Source organism: Lichenostomus cassidix, chromosome 1, assembly GCF_008360975.1.
Source record: "Lichenostomus cassidix isolate B80296 chromosome 1, HeHo_3.0, whole genome shotgun sequence".
In the NCBI taxonomy this organism is placed as follows: domain Eukaryota; kingdom Metazoa; phylum Chordata; class Aves; order Passeriformes; family Meliphagidae; genus Lichenostomus; species Lichenostomus cassidix.
Genome location: NC_139479.1, coordinates 48,486,471 through 48,506,365, shown reverse-complemented (window position 1 = coordinate 48,506,365; position 19,895 = coordinate 48,486,471). Strand labels below are relative to the sequence as shown.

Genomic DNA, 19,895 nt, shown 5'->3' with positions numbered 1-19,895 from the left:
ATTGCCTTTCATTTACTTGGAAAATACATATAATCAAATCTCCAGCCTCACAAAATATTTAAAAAATGATTTCTGTATTACTATTTTAATAGCTATAATTCACACTTGCCTCCAAATAACATCATAGACAGGATCCAGACACACACCAGAACCTTGAAGGTCTTCCTGCTCAGAATCATTGAATGTTTTGCAACTGCCATCTACTTTGTTTATCAGAAGACATTTAAAAGGAGGAGGTTCTGATATTGAAGCTGGTACCAAACCTAAATCAGGGAACAAAAAGCGCGAACATGAAGACTCCACTCATTATTGCTTCATGCATAAAAAATGCCATGCAATACAGTAGGGAAGAGCAGATATACTGCTACAACAAAAAAAAATGGTAGTAAGATTTAAATACAAGTGAAAGTTAGACTTGTACATATTGTTTGTAATAATATTTCTAAAGAAGTTAGTATCATCATATGCAGTAAAACCACAAGGCCAAAATATTTGCATTCCCTCCATTCATGTTTTTGACTTGTTGCTTGCCTATTATTTACACAACTGAACCTGTTTTTTCCCCAATACTTCTATAAGCATTTAAAATAATAAAGAAGAGTTCTTGCCTATTATATGCCTGCTTGCAAATATCTCTGATGTAGCAAGCACGTGAGAATTAATGAGAGCTTCATCAATCCGGAGAAAAGTCTGGTCTCCACTTGCTCCGATCCATGTTGCTTTGCGTCCATACTTGGAGCCTATATTAGGCATAGGTGCTGGTTTTGCATTCCAGTAGGGCATATCCAGAATTGGTCTGCCAAGCTGACCTTTCTGTAGAAAGAATGCAAGAATCAGTAAGTGACAGGAACAGTTAAGTCTCAAAGATGGGTAAATTACTTCAATAGTTCCATCATACAAAATGGGTAAACTAGAAGAGAGAGTTCACCACAAAGCTACCTTCAGAAAGCAATTGCTGCTCTAAGTGAAGTGTTACGCATTTAAATACAAGGAACAAGGTACTGAGATATATTCTGCTCTCAGTCAGGTTTTTGGGTAAACTTTTTGTTAAATGTTTTGTTAAACTCAAACTCTCTGTGATGGATAACCCTCCTCTTCATCTTCTGAATCAAATATAAAAGTATTATTTTCCCACAACATTCAAGTATTATTTTCCCACAACATCTGATTAACATCAGTGCTAAACAAGGAATAGATTCGTAAGAAAAAAACCCTAATATTCAGACAGGGACAGTCTAAGTTACACCCAATTCTGAGCTTATATGAACTAAGTTTTAGAGCAAATACCTCTTGAAAGTACTTAAAAATTCATTAGCACAAACTTGAGCTAAAAAAAGCATGAAGTGCCTCAGCAAGCTCATTAACATTCTTATCTGGATATCTAGGGCCTTATCTCTATGTACAACTAGTTACTGACATGGACCCCCAGTTCTTATACTGCACCTAACTATGCAGAAAGAACTGCTGCAATAAACCTGCTCAGGCACAGGAAATGCACTGTTTGCCAATGAAGTTAAAATGATTAGCAAAAAGAAATATGTATATACAGCAAATGTCTTCTGTCCAGCATGTTAATTATCTTTGTTTCTTCATAACAATGCACATAAATAAACCTAGTGAAGACATTTTCAGGTCACATGCTTTATTTTGGTTTTGTCTTGACTTTACGAAACTTTCAGCAAACTTTAAAGCACTACAATACTAAAATCAGACACAAAGAACAAGTGGTTTAAATATGGCCTAAACCTATCTTTTCTTTTGGAAAGATGGGAAAAAGCCCTCAGTCAACTGACAGGCTTTTATACCCCATTTCTGAGAGGGAACTTGGTTTTTGAGAGGCCAAGTTTCACGGCAAGACAACAAAGCTTAAACCTTTACATGTCCATGTCAGTTTTGACAAGAACACAGACACCAAAGCTCTTGCCTAAAGTTTGAAAAACAACAAAGTATTACTTACTTGTAGAGCTGTCTTATGACTCACTTTTAATTCAAAACATTACTTTCTACTTCTAAAATTTCAGTCTTAACCTTTGTTTTGGTTAAAAGATTGCAAAAGGTGAAATTTCTGTTGTGTTTGGCAGTACATAGTTTTTAAAGCATGTAAAAATAGCTCAATACCTATATACTACCTTTGCAAAAAAGACCCCAATAAAAACATTAGTAGGAATGTGCAAACAACAGATGACTCTGCAGAGATTGCTATGAGGAGCATATTTGCAAACACAGGGCTGCACAAAGGGAAGTAAATTTTTAAATGTTTATTTAGTGAATATAAGAATGGATTCCACAGGGACACGGGAAAATATTCACCATGCGAATACAAAACAAGTGTACTGGAATTGTGCTGTGTTATACTGAGCAATAACCCCTCCTCCTCAAGTATAAGCAGAACTTCTGCAACACAGCGCTATTTCTATGAGAGAAACCAGGACATTTTTTCTACTAAATGGAGACAGACAGGTAATAGAATAGGCAACATTTACTTAGAACCAAGCTTGAAACAGTAAGAGTTTCAGAAACCTGGTGCACCTTATAAAATAACACTATTTTAAATCACCATCTTCATTAAAATATTAAAAAAACACCAAGAATACCTGGCATTATGCTTTTCTAACCACAACAATATTAAAGGCTATATTTTAAAACGTAACAGGCACGAAGGACATGCAGAAGTCATGCACAGTTCTATATGAGCAAGTATTAGCAATCTTGAAAGGTCTCTGAACAACACATTAACTGTTAGCTTATTCCCGTAAGTAAATAAAATTTCCTTACTGAGAAACTTCCAAATGTGAAAACTTGGCCATCCATTAAGAGAATAGCTGTATGGTTGCTCCCAGCAGTAACTTGTGTACTAGGACCTGGTAATGCTTGCACCAAAGTGGGACATCCCCTATATGAAAATAAATTAATTCTAGATCAATGTATGGTCATGCAGCATTTGAAACATAATTAGTATTATGAGTATTTCAATCACTGTGAAATACATTTACTAGATCGACATACTAAAGTGAATTAGGGCCAAGAAACACCTTACATATTAAACAAACTGCGGTTTGAAAGACTGCACCCTTAAGTTAAGTTTATGCCCTTCTGTTACAGGGAAACAGATCAAGGACCCCCTCTTCAGTTACACTTAGAAATCAGCATAGAATAAGAATTATTAATTTAATATGTAATTGTAGAATTACAGTTGTGTAGATACAGTAATATATACATGCGTGTATTTTTGTATCTATACAAAATATATTGCAATGAAATGTAGGAGTAAAATATCACGTTGCGAGAACTCTACTTAAGCACTTAAAAAACCCATGTTCACATCATGAAGCAATCAAAGCCTTACACAGCTGATACTCTAGTACTGTTACCAGACACAATATTGCTACAGCCCTCCCAAGATCACTGTCTAGGGAACTATAAAATAAATAAAGGTCTGCTTCTCACCATCAGCTCCTCTCCCATCAAACTCAGACTCAATAAAGAATAAACTTCTCCAAACTATTTTCCAGAGAGATATGAAAAGGTCTAATCCATTTGTCTCCCAAATAAGGACAGGCATAAGAAAAAAAACCTTTCCATTTCAGTAAAAATGAAGGGAAAAAAATGACAGGGTGTTCAAGATGCAAAGAAAGAAAACCTGAACTGATGAATTAGATAGAAAGAGTGCAAAAGATAAAAGGAAGTAGGAGACACTAAAATTTTTATTTCAAGCCCAACAAAGTGAATAGAAACCTACAAGATTTTGAATCCCATAATGAATTTCCACCTAGACTTGAAATTTCCTGAGGAGTTAGAAAGACTGTGAATTTGAAGAACAAGTTATTCCCACGTAATTTTATGTTTGGAAACTGGGCTCGAGAGTTATACAGATGATAACAGCATGATTTCAACTTACTTGCAAACACAGCCTTTCAAAAGTAGGCTAATCTAAAATAAGAACAGGTTCTTTAATACTGGAACAAAAAAGGTCAGCCCACAGTTACCTAGTGATTGTTTAGCAGCTGATGTGCAAAAAGACGGTTCGTCTCAGTGTTCTGATTTTGGCTGAATTGCAGGTAAAATAGAAGTCAAGAAAGTATGAGGAAGGTGAAGCATCGTGTTCAGCAGAAAAAGGGTAGATGGGAAGATGTGAACATATGAAAATGTGGAACAGAGGAATGTAGCATGAAGATAGGCTGATGACCTGAAGAAGGAGGAACACAGGCATACAAAGAGAAATTATTTTTCGGTGGTGAATGTAGCTTTCAATGGGTGACTAGTGGAGATGGAGGAACTGAGAGGCAAAATAAAATTAAATAGAGGATCTACAACATGACACTCAAATGTAGGAACTTTTCTTGGTCTATAGGCACATGGATTTGGACATCACTATGATTTTACACAGACACACAGAGTAAAGTTTAGTAGCACCAACGATGAAACATTTTAAAAATAAAAAGTTTACATTTGTCTTTCATTAACTTTAGGGAAGCTCAAAAAGGCATCAAACCATAAAGAAAGCATAACTAGTAACTAATCCAAAAGCATTCCTGCTTAAAACAAGTATTTTTATCACAAGGTTTTTTTTCCCTCTCCCTCTAAATTATGATAGCTGCAGGCATGGAATTATCAATCATATGCTTATAAAAAACCAGTGAATATTTCATCTTTTCGATGCTCAAAAACTAAGCTGTTATCATAACTATTTATCTGTTTTTCCAGTCAAATATATCAGCAATATTATGTGAATGCTGTGTGTGATAGTCTCTTGGCAACAGCAGAACAAAATCAAATAAGCACCTAATGTAGAAGATGAAACACATTATCATCTTAAATAACTTTCTCATTAAGGTCACCTAGCTTTTGGAATGGCCAACTACAATCGTATCAACTTTAGAAATGAACAGATAAAAAGTTCAAGATACTTAACTACATCATGAAACAAACTTGAATTGCAGAAAACTAGTTTTCACTTCATGAAAGGAAGAGGGATTTAAAAAACACAGTAAAAGCTTGTTTGACTGGTGCATACGGAATTTAAAACCTGTGATACTACTGAGTATTTTCCTATGCCTCTGACACTCAACACAGGAAAGCTCAGAATAGACACTGAAGAGTCTGAGCGACTCTTTGGGCAAAGTTTTAATAACCAAGGTTTCTGCATTTGAATCAAAGAAAGCAAGGAGTATTCTTCTGGGATGGAGTGGAAAGACACGCTGGTGTCAAAGTCACAGAATCTGTGGCTTCTGGATATGACACAGGTCAATCACAAAAGACCAACCTCAGCTATAGAGAAAGTAACCTGAGATCCCTTGGGAAAATGTAGCAATGGCTGAATTATTGAGCAGATGTACGTGCATCAGCTAACTCAGGATCGAAGAAGGTCCAGATGCATTCTGGCTGAACACACAGAAACCCTCTTCCATCCCAAAGAGGAAGCATTTCTGGGCACAGTTGAAGTCTTTTGAAAAGTCATCCGGCATGAACTGTTGGAACAATCGCTGTCCATGGTACTTGTGCAGCCAGCAGCTGCCCATCCAGTCCCAAACATGTCACTTGGGGCAGCTGACCGTGGTGCTGTAAACACAGGTTCACTGGGAGCTGTTGCTGTGTAGTGGGCAAAAGGAAACCAGTAGCAACTTCTGTCCAATGTGGAGGCAGTTTGACTTCAGGAACTAATAATGCACTTCGTACTTAAATACATACATGTTTACTGAAAGAAATCACGGAAATAATGTCTAAAAATTCACGGAAGCAGACAAGAAACAGACATGCTCTTGGAGAGTATGTCTGCATTGTTAGAAATGAGCTGTGTAAGTAAGTTGTGCAAGCTAAGTTGGACAATTTAATTAGAGGAAACAGGGATTTTTACATTTTAGAGCAGACTGGAAATTTGGTGAAAAGATGTAAATATGACCTGCACACCCCCACCGGAATAAAATAATAAAAAAATGCACCTATAAACATGGTCCTAATAAACAGATGATGGAACATTTTTTTTCCCCAGTTACTAATAGGATATAGTCTCTATCTTCAAGTGGAACATAGCTGACCATCTATAGAAGGCCTGATCAGTTTTCTTTTATGCTTTTGTTGAACCTTTGGAAGCAAAATCCTATCAAGACCATATTACTTCACACATTCCATTTCTGGAGCTTTACTGTCAGATCATGTTCTTGCTACTAGAGTGCTGAAGTCAAGAGTTTGTACAAAAAATTCAGACAAATTTTCAACAGTAACAGAAAGATCCTGGAGTTTTAAGTTCCAGTTTCTTGAGAGAAGCATCAGCAACAAACAGGCCTTTGCTTACCTGAGCATAATACATGCTATTTTTCATCAAGACTAGATACTGCAAAGCAGTTCTTGCTTCCACTGAGTTTCTATTCACCAGCATCTAATTTGAGGAGAATATAAGCACAGACTGACAAATCTTTCATGTAGTGAATAGCTCATCAACATCTACCACTGTGGATTTTACAACAAAAAGCCTAAACAGACTAATTTAATGGTTCCAGCTTACTGATATGGCATGTAATCTACCTCATTCCTACTGAAGTAAAGAAAGAATTTGTGGTATTTACAATATTCTAACAGAGGAGTCCAGAATCTCCTTAATTAAGGAGAAAGGCAAGTCTGGACTGCTACTCAGAATTCAAAATACTTCAGCATTTTTTCAAGACTTTAAAAATATAGTCTCACTACTACATTTTTACACTGCAAGACAAGTGTCTAAAAGGATGCCTAAATATGACTTTTTTTTTTTCCTCCTCTCTCTCTCTCTCTCCCAGAAACATGGTAGAGTAACAGTTCCTGGATTCAGAAGATGATGCTCTTCCTGAGGTCAATACAGGCAATGTGACACACTGCATGACTGACATACCACTGACCTGGCAGGAGCTGGCCATCTGAGCACCACTGCGTCCCAACTGAGGTGGAACTCTGCATAAGGATTCCCTGTTTCCTTCTCTGAATCCCTTACTGTGAGGACAGAGGAGAGATCTCTACTTAAAGCTGGAAAAAGAAGTACATCAATGAAGAAATTATAATTTGAATGATGGTGCTAAATAGCAATATAGTACTACAGCCAGTTCTCATGCATAGGACATACTCCAAATTTCTTCAAGACTTTTTGCAGACACTTTCTACGGTGTGATGTAGAATGATACAAAGGTCTGTGCCAAGTCACTTGCACCTCCTCAGCTTCTACTTCTGATCAAGCATTATCCTTCAGCATAAGGTTTTTCATACTCTCCTCTAGGATCTCACTTAGAACTACATTTGGTCTTCATCCAGTTTCTATCTAAATGAGCAAAAGATGAAGGGTTTACTACCTGAAATACTGACAAATACAGCAGATAGCTCTGAAGCCTTCCAAAATGCCAAGTGATTTCATCAAACTTGGAAAGAGGTGACAGTAAGTTACCAGTACAAATGGCACTGCTGTTTGTACCTCTTCATTCTTTAAAACAGAAACTGGCCTTATTCTAATTGTGACTTGAATTGCTAGTTTAAGCCATTGTTCCTTGGAACAAGTACCCAAGAATTTCCAGGAAGGAAAAACCAAAGTACTTGTCTGTGACATGACTCTCCCATAAACAGAAACACAGACTGTATTCACCAGTCTAATGCAAACTGAGTAAGGGTAACACTTCAGAGACTACTATCAGGCACAGCAGTCAATACAAGGCAACATCCAACATTTCCAGTATGCTTTCTTTTTTCCCTCTCCCCCTTTGGCTTAGTGAATCCAATGAAAGTTTTAAGATGAAGATTTCTTCAGGAACTTGACAAAAGGAAGGGTTTTGAAGTCTCCAAAGAGATTAGGAGGATAGAAGTTCAGTAATTTTCACCTCACAGCTACAAGAGAAACAAGAGAACTGAAGACAGGTCACGGATGCTCCACTCTGTATGCCTTTTACATAAGGATACTGAGTGTCACTGGATACACAAAGTCTCAAAGATTCCTACTGCAGAGAACCCTGTCATGCGCATTATACGGCATATGTACATGTCCAAAACCTCAATCACATCTCCTTTTAAGGCAGAACACTGTTTTTTTAGTTACTTTAATGAATAGATGAGACTCTAAGCATGAGATAATAAGGGTGAGACTGAGCTTCACATTAAAGACACCTATATTAAATTACATGTGCTCTCACCGTAGTCAATGGAGATCAAGTTTTCAGAGCTACTAAGCATATCTAAAGCATGTAAGTAGTAGATGGTTAGTCACATAGCTCTCCATGCTCTGTTGACTTCTCTATTTCCACTGACCATAGAGAAAACACACATCACTCTTCTCCCAACACCCAAAATAAGTTACTACAAAATGCAGCTGAGACCAAAGCTTAAGGCCTTCAGTTTGGACACGAGCAAAAAATGAGACTTTATCAGAACTGAACTGAGATTAGCTCAGCTGCTCAGAGCACGGTGCTATTAACACTAAGGTTGTGGGTTTGGTCCCCACACAGGCCATTCACATGAGAGTTGGACTCAATGATTCTCGTGGGTCCCTTCCAACTCAGAATATTCTGTGGTTTTGTGAATATTCTGTGAACTCTTATTAATGATTTACCAGAAACAGGTTAATCTAGGTTTATAATATCATACTACTTGAATTATTGCATATGTAGTATTTTACAGAAATAATGAAATCTTAATGAGACTTCAATGAAATTCTCATATATGTAGGGAGAATTAGAGAGAAAGAAGTCTTTCAAACTCAGTTATAGCTTTGCAATGCTAATAACTACGCACAGAAGCTTTCATGTCTTAAATAAATTATTTATGCAATACAAGAGTACTGTTACTGTATCTTATATTCAGCAGGTTATGGGGAGTAAATGGAGAACAAGAGCTTTTCAAATTTATTTGGTCTATATTTGAATTTTCACACTTGCTAGCTACAGAGAACTAGAAATTTAGCCACTCCTTATGCAGCAGTACAGTAATACACAATCACATTCTTTAATTACCAGCTCACCTGGAATTAACATCACCGTGTCCAAGTTGCCCATGCTGCCCATATCCAAATGTGTAAACATCACCATTCTCCATCAAAACCACTGAAAAAGAACAAAGTATTTTTCTGACATACGCACATGACATGGCACTGCACTAGCGCTGGTTACCCTTCTGAGTAGCAGTTAATGATCCCTAAAAGACCTAGACCAGATTCCACAACCCATCACAACTAGCACCTCTATGCAGGACTAGAGCTCTATCATACAGGTATTTTGAACTGACTCCAAAATTGCTTCCAAACTCTGATGTAACTCAATATAGATACCTATAGTCCTTGTCAGTGCTGAAAGACAGTGAGCTGCCTTTCATTGCTGGAATCAGGGAGGTGATGTGGGGGCTTGGGTGGTTATCGTACTTTAGCATGTGATGAAATGGCACCAAGTTGTGTCAGGGGAGGTTTAGGCTGGGTATCTGGAAAAGGCTCCTCACCCAGAAGGCGGCTGGACACTGCAATAAGCTCCCCAGGGAAGCGGTTGCAGAAGCCTGACAGAATTCAGGATGTGTTTGAACAATACTCCCAGGGACATGGTGTGATTCTTCGAGATAGTCCTGTGCAGGGTCAAGAGTTGGACTTGCAGATCCTTGTGGGTGCATTCTAACTGAAGATATTCTATGTTTCTTTGACAGTGTAGTAGGCTACAAAATGACCCTGCTACATTTTCAACTTTCAACAATCCTGTGTACATCCATATTAAAAACTGAATATAAAGCAGTGAAAACACATATGACAACATTTAAAAAAAACTGTACTACGATTAACATTCATTTATTTGTTTTTACCTGAATGATGAAATCCACAACTGACTTGCACAGCTCGCAGCTCACAGTCAAAGCGGACAGCCCCCGGTGGATATGTTGTGATTTTGCTGGCATCCTTCTCACCTCTTTCTCCACTTCCATCTATAAACAAAAGTTACAATTATATCCCATGCATTCTAATAAAGCTATATTAGAAGAATGAATAGAACCAGAATAGTAACTCCCCACTACACCACTTGTAAGGCAGAAGAGAACTCACAGAGTAGCAAAAGAGACAGCTCAAAATGTGGCATCAAAGCAGATGCGGGAAGATGATAGAAACTATTTTTTAACAATGTACTATAAAGTTACACATTGGAAAATACTCTCTACAGCAGAAACTTCCCAAAGAGCACACAAAAAGAACAGCAAAACAGAAAACTCAAACTTCAAAAGCTTTGTTTAACAGCCACCACTTTCATTCTTCAATAAGGTAGAATTATTAAGTAGGCAACACTGTAGTTCAATAGGCATAGCCTAGTCTGTCTTTTCCAATTACTACTCCTTAAGGATTTTACTTGACTCCAACTTTGACACAGAGCCCCTGTTTTCAGTACCTGACAATTACTTACACAGCTCATTTCTAACAATGCAAACATACTCTCCAAGAGCATGTCTGTTTCCAGGCATTTTTAGATATAATTTATGTGGATTTCTTTCAGTAAGCATGTATGTATTTAGTAAGTATGAAGTACATTATTAGTTCCTAAAGTCAAACTGCCTCCACACTGGACAAAAGCACTGAAGTCCAATGTGTTGTTTTTAAATTTTTTGCAAGCTACCATTTTCTCCCGTAATCGGAATGTTTCCATCATCTAATAAACTTTAGTCACACTGTGTCTAGCATAGAGAAATGACAGAAGTACATTAAGCAAAATAAGTGCACATAGATGACTGCACAGTCTCTCTGATAATTCTGACCGAGTACAGCTCTATTACCAAAACTGATACAAGAAAACAAATACTGCTCAAAGAATTCAAGGTGTTGTTAATTTAGATCCATACTCAGAATTTCTACATTTTCCTGAATAATCATCAGTGGAAATCTGAACTTCAAGACTTCATTATTCCCTGTGTGAAGCACAGCAATTACAGACTTTAAGATTTTTTAAAATGTAATTCTGCTTTTCTACACATTGCTCAAACTTTTTATTGCAGAGAAGCTGCTGATACGGTAATTTCATACTTTTATTACATACCAGTTTTAAAAAAATCTTACTCTTCTAAGACTAAAGCTATTTTCTAGTGATGACTGAGTATAGAAATTACATGTATCTGCATGTAGTTCCCATCTGTAAAGAAACAGCGCATATAGGTATGAATGCTTTTGAAGAATTAAGTTCAAAAGCACAGATAAAGTATCTCCTTGAAACATGCACTACATGCTGGAGAGATGTGAAATGGAGACATGGTGAAAAAAACCCTGTCTCTCAGAATTTCTATGGAATTTTGAGGTTGTGTACAACCAGACTCCACACAAGTTAGAAGAATGTTTCTGAAGATCTGTGTGCAGCTTTTTTGTATTAATAACAAAAGCAAATATAGAGACAGAATCACTGTTTAACAACAACAACCCCCCCAAAATTATATTTTTCCTCCTAGTCTTGTAATTCTGGCCTAAGAAGCTCAGAGGTACGTTAGTTGACTACTTCTCAAATACAGTATCTCTGAACTTTTTATGCCTACTTTTGCAACAAACTCTACATGCCAAAGTGATCAGAAGATTGTTCTAGCAGCCAATACTGCCACCGGAATTATTTATTCAGCAAGCAGCCTACTTATGGCTTCCCCATTTCATACAAGCGTTTCAGACAGGAGCACAAAAAAGCTAATTATTTTGGAAGTCTACCTGTGGCCCCTGTCTCCCCTCCTCCCTCAGACATTACTGACTAATGAAAAATGTGCTATTTCCCACTGTGTAAATGCAGTTAAATAATCATCTGCCAGGAATACACATGTCCAGTAAGAATGTGCCATGGCTGTATGCACCTCCTACAGTGAAACACACTAGACATACAGCAACCATGTCACCTATGCAAGTCACATAAGCAAAATGTAGCAGCAGGCGTCTTCTGGTCGCGTAATAGCAACATATCAAGTCACCTGCAGATACTTGAAGAGGCACATGTGCATTTCCTGCCTCATCATTAAGAAAAATATCCTGCTCCAAAGGGCTCCAAAAACTACTAATAAAAAGTAAAGGATCGCTGTTTTCTCAATTGATAAATACATGTATGATTCTACCTTTAAATAAAACATGATTCTAGATATATCCCCATTTTCTCCAAAGTCATAAATGAAAGTCTAACACCATACCACCCTCGAAGAAACACTAAATACTAGTGAGCAAGATGTAGAGACAAGTACCCTCAAACGAAACAAGTTTTGCAATTCCTTATCTGAGAAACAAAATTAAAGGATAAAGTTTTACGAAGTTATACTTTACAAAGTACATTATCAATTTCCAAAGCAAACATCTCAAAGGCTCTAAGAATGTAGGAATAGACAGAAGCAACTGTCTTTTAACTATATCTTGCTTTGCTTAAGTGTGAAATTTTTACAGTGAAAATGGAATTCCTCTCAGCCTTCTTTGCACAGTCAGTAACCATCTCAAGAGTTCTGAATTGTTTGGATCTTCAAAACTTGATAAGCATGTGATAATTTACGTGCGATTAAGTACAAAACCCTTGCAACTAAAACAACTAGTCTTGTTTAGGAAAAAAAATACCTTTTGACCAAAATATACAAAGCCAAATAGAATATCACACTATTTACTTTTAGATCAATACCTTTGGACTACACTGTTTATCTTTTACTCCATTACATGGCCAATGCATATCATATTTTTCCAGCAACACTGGCTAGGAGAACGTACACTTCAAGATAAGGCTGCAAATAAACTGGGTCATCCCCTTTCCTTCCATTACTTTCACACAGACGAAGTGTTTTTATAAATGTGAGTCAAAGTTGGATGCTGAAAGCTTATTTGCATGTCTCAAGGGACAACTGTAACTAGGGAGATACACGTTAGTTTTTCTTCAAACAATTGTGCAATTTACATTCCATTAAAACTAATATCAAAACAACTGCTCCTGAAAGGTAAGCAGAGACTCTTCTTGTGGGATCCATGGAACCTTTAAGCAGAGCAAGTTAGTACTTCCAGTGTTATCCAGCTGGAGTAACCCTGAACAGAAACATTGACTCCATCTGTCTGAGAGAGAAGAGAGCAGCAAGCAAAAGCTGTGAAGTGCTTCCTGCTGTCAACACTGAGGAGTGTGCTCCATGAACAACTTCACAATGATGGGTTTTCATCTCTGATATCTCAAGGCTGGGGAAGGAAAGAGAAAACTGCAAATACAACCAACCAATCCCCACTACTACTCCATTTTCCTCAAAAAATTCTTAACTCCTGAAGACAATTTGCCTCCTCCATGAAATGTGCTTAGAAGTTCTCTTGGCTGATATTGCTGCCACAAAAATCCACTGCTTTCTAGGAATGAAGGAAAAGCTCATTCAATTCCAACAACAAGTGAAGTAATAAGCTTTAAATGAGACTTCTGGCAAAAAACCCAAACCCAACATCGTTACAGAATGACACTGTGGACCCTTGGCTCAGACTAGAGGAAAAGCATTCTGTTAGCATTCTGCAGCAGTAAAAGTGATGATACTCCATTTCTCACTTAGCATCCATCTTTGGAGGAGAGAAAAAGCATTTCTAAAGACATTAAATACATGTCTTCTCCCCACAAATGAAAAGCTTTAATGGATTATGACCATACATTAAAAATTCTTACATTAACTGTCTCTTCAGACTGCATTATATGCCAACAAGTCTTCGTTTTGTTCAGCAGCAATTACCCAAATAAAGCATATTAGTCAAGTTACTAATTAGTCTCTGTGATGTCCAACCCTGTCCAACATAGGGTGTTCTGAATGCCGTAAAGTAATTTACAGATTTTATATAACCATCACTTGAACAAATCAGCCTGTGCCTGCAGCTTCTTGGCTTCTAACACAGGCTTCAGTTGAAATACCTGTACCCAACTACATAGCTATGGTGCAGGAGGAAAAGGAACACACTCTGGTTGTGAAAATCATCCATCCGATAAGGATAGTAAAAAAAGTAAGTCTGTTGGATGTCTGAGAGGTTGCCACAGAGCTTACAGGTCAAAAATGATATGCAGAATCACAAGTGCATTACACATACAATAAAGTGATAATAAACTCACATTCTACTATAAACTCAGTCTTAGATGTAGGTTTTTCATTGCCAGCTGTTTCACTCCAGTGAGTGCTTCAAACTACTCTGCCCTTCACTTGATATCTTAATCTAAAAAGCTAAAAATCATATTCCAAGTAAGTTTTCTGGAACATCAAGTAATTTTTGGCTTAGCATTGGCAAAATGGTTGACCTGTATCTTGTTCCACTGATGCAGGTTCAGCTTCATCTACTATTTGTCCTTTTGAGGGTATTTGTTTCATATTCCTTAGAACATTTAACACTACTTCAAACTGGGGAAAAAGGTGGCATTCAAATTGCTGAATCTTAGCAGACACAAGAACCTTCATTTTTAATTGCTATTCAGCTTATTCCTGCAGTTGAGAAAATTTTACAGACTTCCATTAATTTTTCTTTACTCAGATCCCCAGTTATGGGAATACACAGGGATTGGAGATGTAGACTGGAAACACACTACCTCATTAGAGAATGAGGATGAAGCACAAGCTCATTTTTTCTTCTTAGTGTCAAACCACTCCCTGAACACCAAAAATTTTGTAGCTTATCCTTTCTATTTATAATTGTGAAATATACAGAAGACACAGATCAGGAAGACTATACTTAATATGCAGTTTCTTGCAGTAACAAGGCTCTTGATATGCAGACCCTATAAATGCAGAAAGAGTAAATGACAATGCCAAAATTTCTAAAAAAACCCCTGCTGTTTCAATGAAGTTGAAGGAGTTTTCAGCTGGACAATCAAACAGAGGAATTCCACAAGTGATAAGACATGTAGATTATTATGAAAAAATTCTTTAGTTTGAGGGTGATGAAGCACTGGAACAGGCTGCCCAGAGAAATCAAGGATGCCCCACCCCCAGAAGTGTTCAAGGCCAGGCTGGTTGGAGCTTTGAGCAACCTGATCTAGTGGAAGGTGTCCCTGTCCATGCCAGGGGGTTGGGACTGAATGATCTTTAAGGTCCTTCCAACCCAAACCATTCCATGACTCAATGATGTGACAATATGTATAAGTACATATCAGATACACTTTTTATATGGGACCATAATTGTCAGTCCTGCAGAAGCTGCCTACATGCAAGTTTAAATATCATTATCAAGGAAGTTTGCAGCTGCAAGCAGGGAAGTGGCAACAGGTAGGTACCAGCAAGTTTAGTACTGGCCTTACCAGCTGAACTAAATGTTCCTTGCCCAATGATCTTAAAGGTCTGGTTGGTAAAACGGAGACTACTATAAGAGAAACATTTGAAGGAAGGAAGACAGTTTGGAAAGCATCACGTTCAAAAATAAAACAAAAAAACTTGCTGATTTCAGTGTAATAATGTCCTTTTATCTCTGCCTCATTGCTCTATTATTGCTTCTACATTCTGCCTCTAGAACAGAGGCACGCCTTGTAAGATAAGAAATACACATTATATTTTTCACAATTACCACCACCTCACCTGTTACTTTGGTAACAACCCACTTCACCAATTTTCCTTTTTCCCTTGGAACCTCTTTGAGAAATTAAGGGGTATTTCTAATTCTTAATGGAATTTACAGCTGTCTTTTGAGAGGCAATCTTCTGAGGCAGAGAAGGGTCTCAAAGTTTACTTGAAAACCTTATCTGTTTAGCATAAGACATAAAGAACTAAAATAAACTGAGTATTTCCTTGCATATAGCCTTCCTTAAAGAAAAAATTATGTTCAGTTCTACAGGATATATCTGACAAAAATCTTCCAACACAACACAGACCTTTACACTGTTCTTACAACTCCAAGAGGCAACATAAGCCTTAAACTGACACTAATGAATGTACTACTTATAAGGAGATACTTGATGTGAAGTGAGCTCCAATGACTTAACACATGCCCAAAAAGTACAGATGTAGGCAGGACAAGCGTACTCCCTTTATGCACTTGCCTGTGGAGTCAAGGGTTTGCAATACAACTAGCAGTAGTATCCAACTCAAGGATAATGGTCATCAGCAAATTGTCACTCATATAACAACACTTTGATTCAGTATGTTCTCCTTCAGCATGCAATCTCTCCAGTGAGATGATGATAGGTTATTCTACTTAATCCATCAGGACTTGAAGCTCAGACAATATGTCTTCTGAAAAGACTGAATGTTATGCAGATTCAAAGGATCATATTTTGCTTTCATTTCCATAAAATAGACTTACGATGATTTCATAATCCAGTATGTTCACAACTCAGTAAGCCTATCACCCACACACACTGAAACTTTATCCCATAAGGCTTCAAACTGACATACAGTTTGTTTGCAGACATGCCAGATACCATCAGTAACTTCCACTAATTCAACTGAAGTGACATACTAACTCTTTTACTATTTAGGCATTCTTTAGAAAATAGTTGAAGCATTCTGGCTTCACCATTTTAGGAGCTTCCTATTTACTTTTATCAGGTCTGTAATCTCCATTGTACGTATTTATCTTTTATAAATATTTATATACATCAATACACAGATATATGCAAAGTACGATCAGATTTGAGACCGCTCAACTTCACTAAGTTCAGTTGAAGATTTTAGTATTACACTACCACTTTTTAAGAAATATTTAAGTCATTTACATCTGAACAAATGACACACTTAGAAGTCCAAGATATAATGAATTGGCTTGCCAAACACACAAAAATGTCTGAAATAAAGACATGTTCATACTTACACTCCGTAAAAAATATTTAACTCCAGAATATTGCCAAGTAAACCTGTATTTTGATTTACATTCCCCCATTCAAAGTTAGGAAAAAGTAGCGTTTACATTATTTTAAGTATTTCACTTCTAAAAAGAGCTTGTTGAAAGATGACGTACCTATGAAAAGATTTGTGCTAGAATTAAGAAGCCTGGAATTGATATGTTAAAGTAATCACCCCAAATATACAACACAAAGGATTAAAAAGTCCAACACAAATGCAGTGCAACAGTCTTGAGTTGCTCTAACGTGTAAAGCTTCCTACAGTAATATAAAAGAACCTTAGAAACGAGACAGCATTAGAAATGAGAGAAGACACATGGAAAGACAATGCATATTTCACAAAAAAAAGGGAGAAAGAAAAAGACAATGCAGATTAATGAACACTTACACTTCTAAAGAAAGGCCAACATTGAAATGCATTTTCTTTCTCCTCAGGTAACAAGATACTAACAGGAAGAAAGGCAGAACTCATTTTGTGCAGTTCTTTGAAAAGAGAGATGCAGTGCCTGGAAGAAGTGACTGGGAGGCTGGGCTTGTTTCCACCCTAGTCAATAAGGAAGACCAAATACCTTTGTGCTTGTCCCGTTTATGCTTCAGCGGTGCTGGAGCGAGTCTGATTCTGGCTAGAGCCTGTTCTCGGTGGTTCATAAAAATAGGACCAGGAATTACAAGGGGGCCTGAGGAGAAACATTTTGCACATGCATAGGAAAGCTCACAAAATGGAAACAAGTGTGTTAAACAAAATTCAAATTAAAAGCAATGAAAAAACAAAAAGAATAATACTTATATAGTAATCTTGTTTTCTTAAATTCAAAAGACCTTAAAATAAAAGAAAGTTGCCATTTCTTGATAACTTGTGCAAAAAAACAATAAATGTCCCATAGCGAAAGTTTTGCCTGAATTTTTAAGTATGCAACTGTACTGCAAGCAATGGAAATACAACAGACTCACACTAGAGTAAAATTTGATAGCAAATACCCATTATTGTCTTTAAAAATAATTATCATGCTTTACATCCTACAATATTACACTAAAAACACTCATTTGGAGCAAGATCATAATATAAATGCTACATTTAAAAACCATAACCATAAACTTGTTTGCAATTACTATATTTAAGGTGCAAAGTTATTACTTTTAAAGAAAATGTTCCATGTTTCATGACGAAAGTTATTCAAATCATGACTTTTTTTTCCTCTTATCCACTTACTAATTTTGAAGTCCATTTATTTTTAAAACACTTTTCCATCTAAGTAAAAGTCTTCAAGAAAAGATATGATTTCAAGAAAGCAATGACACATATATTTAATTTTTTTCCAGACTACTTTTAAAAATCTAAACTTAGGCAGTGATGTACTGTGCATAATTGAGGCTGAGTGTAAGCAGGTCATGGACAAGCAATTTGTTTCTTATATCTTACTTCTCCTGTTTTATAGGTTAAGCATGCTACCAAGAATTTTCTGGACACTTCTCATCCTTTCAGAAGTGTCACATTCAATGGAAACCATGAATCAGGAGCAACTAATTCTTCCCAAATTCAGCCCTTATGTGAACAGTAAACAAAAGTACCCCAAATCAGGCTGTCACGTTATAAACTGCTTATGCAAATCTTTGAATACAAATATTCCTCCTTCTTCTGTAAATTCATTGATACTCATTCCTTAGCTGAACCTTAGCAACAAGACAATGTAGGCTAACTTTTCATAAATGTCCATTGCCTCAGGTTTTCTGCTATCAACTTTAGACGATGACCTCCTTCACTAATACTAAACAGCTCTGATAGACATTTAAGTGGAAGTTTGGCCAAAAATATGTAGCTTTAGAACCTTCAGATGAAGAATCTTGTCTTCACATAGAGAATCTCCCAAAATCTATCATTTACTTAAATAACAAAATCAAAAATGTTTTAAAAATACACTACCGTCGATCTCCCTAGCTTAGAAGTTCATACATGAGGTAACATAATATAATGGCCCAAAACCTCCTCAATCATGTTTGCTTATGCACACAGCAGAGCTTTTATTTTTGTTCTGCTGTATTTATTTATACTCTCTTTATTTCAGAACATTTTATCTTCCTGATTCAGAGCTCCTCTTCCTAATCAAGGATCATAATTTGTTTTTGATGTACCTTCATCTTGCAGATTCTTTCTTCAGTTGTCTTGCTATTGCTCCCACTTTTCACAGTCTCCTCTGAATTGCAGCTTCCATTTAACAGATACCTTTTTGGTAAACATTACCTTCTGCCAGGCCACTTGCTCTGTTTAATATTCTGCCTTGCACAGTTTTGACTTACACAAAAATTACACCACATTTTGCCCCTTACCAAGCTAGAGGGGATATAGGGAAGATTATACTGAGGCACACCAGAAAAAAGCAAAAAGGGGAAGAGATGCATAACAAGCAGATTATGAAAGCTAAAAATGTTTGAAGGACAAATGATAGGGCAAAGGTGAATGAAGAACATTAGAAAATAAGGCAAAAAAGTAGTGGGGCTTACTTACTGAGAAGTTCCTAATGAAATTAAAAGCTGAAGAAATAGAGAATGGACAGGACAACACGACAAAAGTAAAATCCATATTAGCAAAGCTGCCAACAAGATACAAGGACTGCAAAGAGTGTGGCTTGAAGTGTGTGGATCTAAAATATTTGTGGGTGACTGAAGTGATCTCTAGATAACTTAGGCAAACATTCTGAAGTTCAAAAAAATGCTTGCACAAAAAACAGCGCAGTGAACAAGATACAGCCCTGAAGGCAGCCTTTGGCATTTTAGTGCTAAGAGCAAAGACAACAAAAGAGCACTTCAGGAGGACAGAGGAAAGTGCAGTAGGGTGAGCAAAAGAGCTACAGATAATATTTGTAAGACAGAGGATGTTTAGTAAGCATAAGAGGCTGTCAGCTCCAGCACGGTGCTAGCACACAGCTGCCATTAGTTTCCAAGCGACTCATCTGAATTACACACCCCTAGTCAAGATGACCATTCTGTGACAATCTAACCTTCTGACCAATACAGGATTTATCTTTGCTTCTGGATATTCCCATATACTTTACCACATTTACCATTGTGTAAAGAACTTGAATCAAAAATAAAATTAAATGCAATAGGTTGCCATTCATAGTAATTTGTACCCAAATCCATGTAACACTGGTC

At 36.9% G+C, this 19,895-nt stretch overlaps 1 protein-coding gene across 1 annotated transcript in view; it reads right to left on the bottom strand.

Moving 5' to 3' along the window:
• Positions 1 to 19,895, bottom strand: part of LOC146444634 (E3 ubiquitin-protein ligase MYCBP2) — a 99,466-nt gene that overhangs the window by 21,698 nt on the left and 57,873 nt on the right. Inside the window, exons 18-23 of the mRNA XM_085049525.1 lie at positions 17,315 to 17,422; positions 9,787 to 9,906; positions 8,966 to 9,047; positions 2,776 to 2,893; positions 609 to 813; positions 110 to 263 (exon numbers count right to left, since the gene is read on the bottom strand). Of these exons, the coding sequence (XP_084905651.1) occupies positions 110 to 263; positions 609 to 813; positions 2,776 to 2,893; positions 8,966 to 9,047; positions 9,787 to 9,906; positions 17,315 to 17,422 (787 nt within the window). The remainder of the gene's footprint in view (positions 1 to 109; positions 264 to 608; positions 814 to 2,775; positions 2,894 to 8,965; positions 9,048 to 9,786; positions 9,907 to 17,314; positions 17,423 to 19,895) is intronic.